The 6831-nt window shown below is 49.9% G+C and overlaps 1 protein-coding gene across 1 annotated transcript in view; it reads right to left on the bottom strand.

The window, feature by feature from the left end:
• Nucleotides 1–1029: 1029 nt before the first annotated feature.
• Nucleotides 1030–6831, bottom strand: part of LOC121844288 (2-hydroxyacylsphingosine 1-beta-galactosyltransferase-like) — a 72812-nt gene continuing 67010 nt past the window's right edge. The window contains 4 exon segments of the mRNA XM_042314220.1: nucleotides 1030–1352; nucleotides 1354–1630; nucleotides 1974–2193; nucleotides 4689–4765. Of these exon segments, the coding sequence (XP_042170154.1) occupies nucleotides 1236–1352; nucleotides 1354–1630; nucleotides 1974–2193; nucleotides 4689–4765 (691 nt within the window). The 3' untranslated portion in view covers nucleotides 1030–1235.

Consider the following 6831-nt stretch of genomic DNA (forward strand, 5'->3'; position numbering starts at 1 on the left):
ATCAGAAGGCTGCAAATAGAAAAGAGGCATACAATTTTTATTTAAATTTTATTTATTTAATAAATGAATGCCATTGATGTGTTTTTCATTTGAAATTCGATTTTGCATGTCTCCACTATTAAATTATATATTGTATGGTAATAAGCGATGCTTGTTCCATATTCAATGTTAAAGCAAAACTTGTTTGGGTCCATATTAAAAGGTTAATTTGTTCAATGTTGGCCCGTGACTTTGTTCAGGTTTTACATTTTGGCCCACTGGGTATTTGAGTTTGACACCCCTGGTCTAGAGGGAATGAGGGTTTGGGGCCAATAGGGACAGTGTAGAGGGAATGAGGGTTTGGGGCCATTAGGGACAGTATAGAGGGAATGAGGGTTTGGGGCCATTAGGGACAGTATAGAGGAATGAGGGTTTGGGGCCATTAGGGACAGTATAGAGGGAATGAGGGAAGGAATAGGGGGCCATTAGGGACAGTATAGAGGGAATGAGGGTAGGATTAAGGGGCCATTAGGGACAGTATAGAGGGAATGAGGGTTTGGGGCCATTAGGGACAGTATAGAGGGAATGAGGGAAGCAGACAGACAGAGAGACAGATATTATATCTAATTATATATCTTACCAACGTAACATCTGGTATCATTCCAACCCTGTGAGGATGTACTGTACACTGCAGTTTAACTGATTCAGGAGTGAAATTAAATAAATAAAAATATAAACTGATTAAAGAATGGCTTAGCGTGTTGTTGTTATACATAATAAATACATGTTTATCCACAGTCGCTTGGTGAGCAGCGATTCTCCTTCAAAACTCCTTCAAAAACACATAGTTTAACATCGTTGGTGTTGTTCAGAGACACTCTTCTTCATCCTTCCATTCCAGAGATGAGACGAGAGAGGAGAGGAGGAGAGGAGGGAGGGGGTGAGAGAGGGAGGAGAGGAAGGAGGGGAGACAGAGAGGAAGAAAGAGAGGAGGGAGAGAGGGGAGGAGAGGAAGGAGGAGGGGGAGAGAGGGAGGAGAGGAAGGATGGGAGACAGAGAGGAAGAAAGAGAGGAGGGAGAGGGGAGGAGAGGAAGGAGGGGGAGAGAGGGGGAGGAGAAGAAGGAGGGGAGACAGAGAGGAAGAAAGAGAGGAGGGAGAGAGGGGGGGACTTTGGGACTTTCCAGCTCCTTGGTGGTTCCCTTCCAGAATCAGCTTCCTCTCCGACCTCTGACCCCAGAACAGAGTCTCCGCCCCTTTACTTCATTTTCTTGTCGTTCTTCACCGGCGCTCCGTTACGTTTGTGCTTCCCATTAGAGACCGCTCCGTTGCTATGGCAATGTCCGTTTGCCTTGTCGTCGCCGTCACCGAGGCCGTGGGTAACCCCCTCCCCCGCTCCTGAACCTAACCTTTGACCTTAGTAGCCCTGCTATCCGGTAAAACAGGTAGCCAATCAGGGCCAGCCCCGCCCCTACGACCAGCACAACGTCCAATAGGAAGTACTGGTAGGTGGGGACAGTGTAGACAGAGGATCGTAAGTGGTTGGCGCCATGGTGACGGAGGATGTAGTTTATCCAATAGACAGCTCTTGTTACCGGGTGACCTGGTTGGTCCTTATGGATGGAAGAGAGCACCTGGGCACGCTGACGATACCTAGAACACACACACACACACACACACATGTAAATTGTAAATTTGTAAATTGTCAATTGTACATGTAAATTGCATTCAGTGCAGTGAATGTGGTGCAGTACCACACTGAGACACCAGATGGCAGGAGTGAGCCAGAACTGAACTGAGTGTGGTGCAGTACCACACAGAGACACCAGATGGCAGCAGTGAGCTTTACATGTCACCCACACTACTACATGTGTGTGTGTGTGTGTGTGTGTGTGTGTGTGTGTGTGTGTGTGTGTGTGTGTGTGTGTGTGTGTGTGTGTGTGTGTGTGTGTGGGTGTGTGTGTGTGTGTGTGTGTGTGTGTGTGTGTTCATGTACTTGTTATTGTTGATAACAGTGGCCAGTGCCTGGTACAGCTCCTCCTCTGTCATACTCTTCCAGTGAACCATGATGCCCATCCCTTTAGCCTCCACCCGGGTCATAGTGTCGTAGTGGTCCCCAAACAGAGGTAGTCCCACTACAGGGACACCGTGGTACATCGCTTCATAGATACTGTTCAGACCACCGTGGGACAGGAACGCTACTGTTCTGGCATGGCCTGGAGAGACAAGAAGGAGAGAGAAGAGAGAGGGAGGAGAGAGAGAGACAAGGATGAGAGAGAGGGAGGAGAGAGAGAGAGACAGACAGAGGGAGAGAGAGAGAAAGAGACAAGGATGAGAGAGAGAGAGAGAGAGAGGAGAGAGAGACAGGAAGGAGAGAGAAGAGACAAGGATGAAAGAGAGAGAGAGAGAGGATGAGAGAGAGAGAGAGGATGAGAGAGAAAGAGACAAGGATGAGAGAGGGAGGAGAGAGAAGAGACAATGATGAGAGGGAGAGAGGGAGGAGAGAGAGAGAGGAGAGAGAAGAGACAAGGATGAGAGAGGAGAGAGAGAGAGAGAGGAGAGATGAGAGACAAGGATGAGAGAGAGAGAGGAGAGAGAGAGACAGGAAGGAGAGAGAAGAGACAAGGATGAAAGAGAGAGGAAGGAGAGAGGGAGTAGAGGGAGTAGAGAGATATAGAGAGGAGAGAGGGAGAACAGAGAGAGAGTGAGAAGAGAGGAGAGATGAGGGAGAAAGGAGAGAGGGAGGAGAGAGAGGGAGAGTGAGGAGAGAGAGAGACAAGGATGAGAGAGAGGACAGATGGAGGAGAGAGGGAGGAGGGGTTAGGGTGTGTGTTGTTGGTCGTGAACTAAACATGCCTGTGTTGCAGACTATTGTTCCAGCTAGAGGGAGAAACAGTATTGTGATATGGACCCTGGTCCTAAAAGTGTTGTCCTATAGGACCCTGGTCCTAATGGTGTTGTCCTAAAGGACCCTGGTCCTAACAGTGTTGTCCTAGAGGACCCTGGTCCTAACAGTGTTGTCCTATAGGACCCTGGTCCTAACGGTGTTGTCCTAAAGGACCCTGGTCCTAACAGTGTTGTCCTAGAGGACCCTGGTCCTAACAGTGTTGTCCTATAGGACCCTGGTCCTAACAGTGTTGTCCTATAGGACCCTGGTCCTAACAGTGTTGTCCAATAGGTCCCTGGTCCTAACAGTGTTGTCTTATAGGACCCTGGTCCTAACAGTGTTGTGATATGGATCCTGGTCCTAAAAGTGTTGTCCTATAGGACCCTGGTCCTAACAGTGTTGTCCAATAGGTCCCTGGTCCTAACAGTGTTCTCTTATAGGTCCCTGGTCCTAATGGTGTAGTCCTATAGGTCCCTGATCCTAAAAGTGTTGTCCTATAGGACCCTGGTCCTAATGGTGTTGTCTTATAGGGCCCTGGTCCTAACAGTGTTGTCCTATAGGACCCTGGTCCTAACAGTGTTGTCTTATAGGACCCTGGTCCTAATGGTGTTGTCTTATAGGTCCCTGGTCCTAACAGTGTTGTCTTACAGGACCCTGGTCCTAACAGTGTTGTCTTACAGGACCCTGGTCCTAACAGTGTTGTCTTATAGGACCCTGGTCCTAATGGTGTTGTCTTACAGGACCCTGGTCCTAACAGTGTTGTCTTATAGGACCCTGGTCCTAACAGTGTTGTCCTAGAGGACCCTGGTCCTAACAGTGTTGTCCTAGAGGACCCTGGTCCTAATGGTGTTGTCCTAGAGGACCAGGGTCCTAACAGTGTTGTCTTATAGGACCCTGGTCCTAATGGTGTTGTCTTACAGGACCCTGGTCCTAACAGTGTTGTCCTATAGGACCCTGGTCCTAACAGTGTTGTCCTAGAGGACCCTGGTCCTAACAGTGTTGTCTTATAGGACCCTGGTCCTAATGGTGTTGTCTTACAGGACCCTGGTCCTAATAACAGGACCCTGGTGGTGTCTTCCTAGAGGACCCTGGTCCTAACAATGGTGACCCTGGTCCTAACAGTGTTGTCTTATAGGACCCTGGTCCTAATGGTGTTGTCTTAGAGGACCCTGGTCCTAACAGTGGTGTCCTAGAGGACCCTGGTCCTAACAGTGTTGTCCTAGAGGACCCTGGTCCTAACAGTGTTGTCCTAGAGGACCCTGGTCCTAACAGTGTTGTCCTAGAGGACCCTGGTCCTAACAGTGTTGTCCTAAAGGACCCTGGTCCTAACAGTGTTGTCCTAGAGGACCCTGGTCCTAACAGTGTTGTCCTAGAGGACCCTGGTCCTAACAGTGTTGTCCTAGAGGACCCTGAGTGGTAACAAGGTGTGACTGAGAGGAGCTACTTAGCAGTTATACCTCACAGCCCTCAGAGGTACAGGTCAGCAACACACCCAGAGAGAAATAGTGTGTGTGTGTGTGTGTGTGTGTGTGTGTGTGTGTGTGTGTGTGTGTGTGTGTGTGTGTGTGTGTGTGTGTGTGTGTGTGTGTGTGTGTGTGTGTGTGTGAATCATTGACTGTTAATGATATAATGAGTTATGTATTTCTCAGCTCAGGGTCATTCTCCTCTCCCTCTCCCCCTCCCTCCTCTCCTCTCCTCTCCTCTCCTCTCCTCTCCTCTCCCCTCCTCTCCTCTCCTCTCCTCTCCCCTCCTCACCCTAACAGACAGAGAGGGAGGAGGGAGGGAAGGAAGAGAGAGTACATGAAGTAGAGAAGTGGTTCTTACCCAACAGGTCATTTTGAGGCATCCAATCCACCAACTTGGTATTGTTGCCTAGGTTACTGGGCGGAACCCCCGAGAACCTACAGTCAGACAGGGAAGGACAGAAAAACAGGACAGACAGACAGAGAGGTAGATGGTTAGAGTGATGCCATGCGGTTTGATCTCTTACCCTACTGCTGGTTTCACTGTTGTACCTGACCCAGGTCTAAATCAGGCCCTGATTAGAGGGGAATCACCAACCTGGTGACCCAGGTCTAAATCAGGCCCTGATTAGAGGGGAATCACCAACCTGGTGACCCAGGTCTAAATCAGGCCCTGATTAGAGGGGAAGAATGACTGGTGTCCCAGGTCTAAATCAGGCCCTGATTAGAGGGGAAGAATGACTGGTGACCCAGGTCTAAATCAGGCCCTGATTAGAGGTCAATCACCCACCTGGTGTCCCAGGTCTAAATCAATCCCTGATTAGAGGGGAATCACCCACCTGGAGACCCAGGTCTAAATCAGGCCCTGATTAGAGGGGAATCACCAACCTGGTGTCCCAGGTCTAAATCAGGTCTCTGATTAGACTGCTGGGGAATCGCCCACCTGGGACCCAGGTCTAAATCAGGGATCCCTGATTACTGCTGGTTTCAGTGACCTGAATAACACACCTGGTGTCCCAGGTCTAAATCAGGCCCTGATTAGAGGGGAACAATGACTGGTGTCCCAGGTCTAAATCAGGCCCTGATTAGAGGGGGAATCACCCACCTGGTGTCCCAGGTCTAAATCAGGCCCTGATTAGAGGGGAAGAATGACTGGTGACCCAGGTCTAAATCAGGCCCTGATTAGAGGGGAATGACCCACCTGGTGTCCCAGGTCTAAATCAGGCCCTGATTAGAGGGGAAGAATGACTGGTGTCCCAGGTCTAAATCAGGCCCTGATTAGAGGGGGAATCACCCACCTGGTGTCCCAGGTCTAAATCAGGCCCTGATTAGAGGGAAGACCCACCTGGTGTCCCAGGTCTAAATCAGGCCCTGATTAGAGGGAAGAGTCACCTGGTGTCCCAGGTCTAAATCAGTCCCTGATTAGAGGGAAGAGTGACTGGTGTCCCAGGTCTAAATCAGTCCCTGATTAGAGGGGAAGAGTGACTGGTGTCCCAGGTCTAAATCAGGCCCTGATTAGAGGGAAGAGTGACTGGTGTCCCAGGTCTAAATCAGGCCCTGATTAGAGGGGAACAATGACTGGTGTCCCAGGTCTAAATCAGGCCCTGATTAGAGGGGAACAATGACTGGTGTCCCAGGTCTAAATCAGTCCCTGATTAGAGGGGAACAATTACTGGTGACCCAGGTCTAAATCAGTCCCTGATTAGAGGGGAACAATGACTGGTGTCCCAGGTCTAAATCAGGCCCTGATTAGAGGGAACAATGAACATACAGCAGTGGAACTTCCAGGTCCAGATTTGAATTGGAGTGCAATATAGAGAAGTACAATCAAGAACACTTTCCACATTCTAGAATTGAATGGCAGTTGGAAAGAACAGACTCTAGCACCCAGCGGTGTTCTAGAACCCAGTGTGTGGGTGAAGCTGCAAAGGTATCTGAACGAAATGACTACCGCCCCGTTGCACTCACTTCTGTCATCATGAAGTGCTCTGAGAGACTAGTCAAGGATCATATCACCTCTACCTTACCGGACACCCTTGACCCACTTCAATTTGCTTACCGCCTCAATAGGTCCACAGACGACGCAATCGCAACCACACTGCCCTATCCCATCTGGACAAGAGGAATACCTATGTAATAATGCTGTTCATTGACTATAGCTCAGCATTCAACACCATAGTACCCTCCAAGTTCATCATTAAGCTGGAGGCCCTGGGTCTCAACCCCGCCCTGTGCAACTGGGTCCTGGACTTTCTGACAGAACGCCCCCCAGGTGGTGAAGGTAGGTAACAACATCTCCACCCCGCTGATCCTCAACACTGGGGCCCCACAAGGGTGCTTTCTCAGCCCCCTCCTGTACTCCCTGTTCACCCATGACTGCGTGGCCATGCACGCCTCCAACTCAATCATCAAGTTTGAGGACGACACTACAGTGGTGGGCTTGATCACCAACAACGACGAGACGGCCTACAGGGAGGAGGTGAGGGCCCTCGGAGTGTGGTGTC

This window comes from Oncorhynchus tshawytscha, unplaced genomic scaffold (genome assembly GCF_018296145.1).
Source record: "Oncorhynchus tshawytscha isolate Ot180627B unplaced genomic scaffold, Otsh_v2.0 Un_contig_7849_pilon_pilon, whole genome shotgun sequence".
Lineage (NCBI taxonomy): Eukaryota > Metazoa > Chordata > Actinopteri > Salmoniformes > Salmonidae > Oncorhynchus > Oncorhynchus tshawytscha.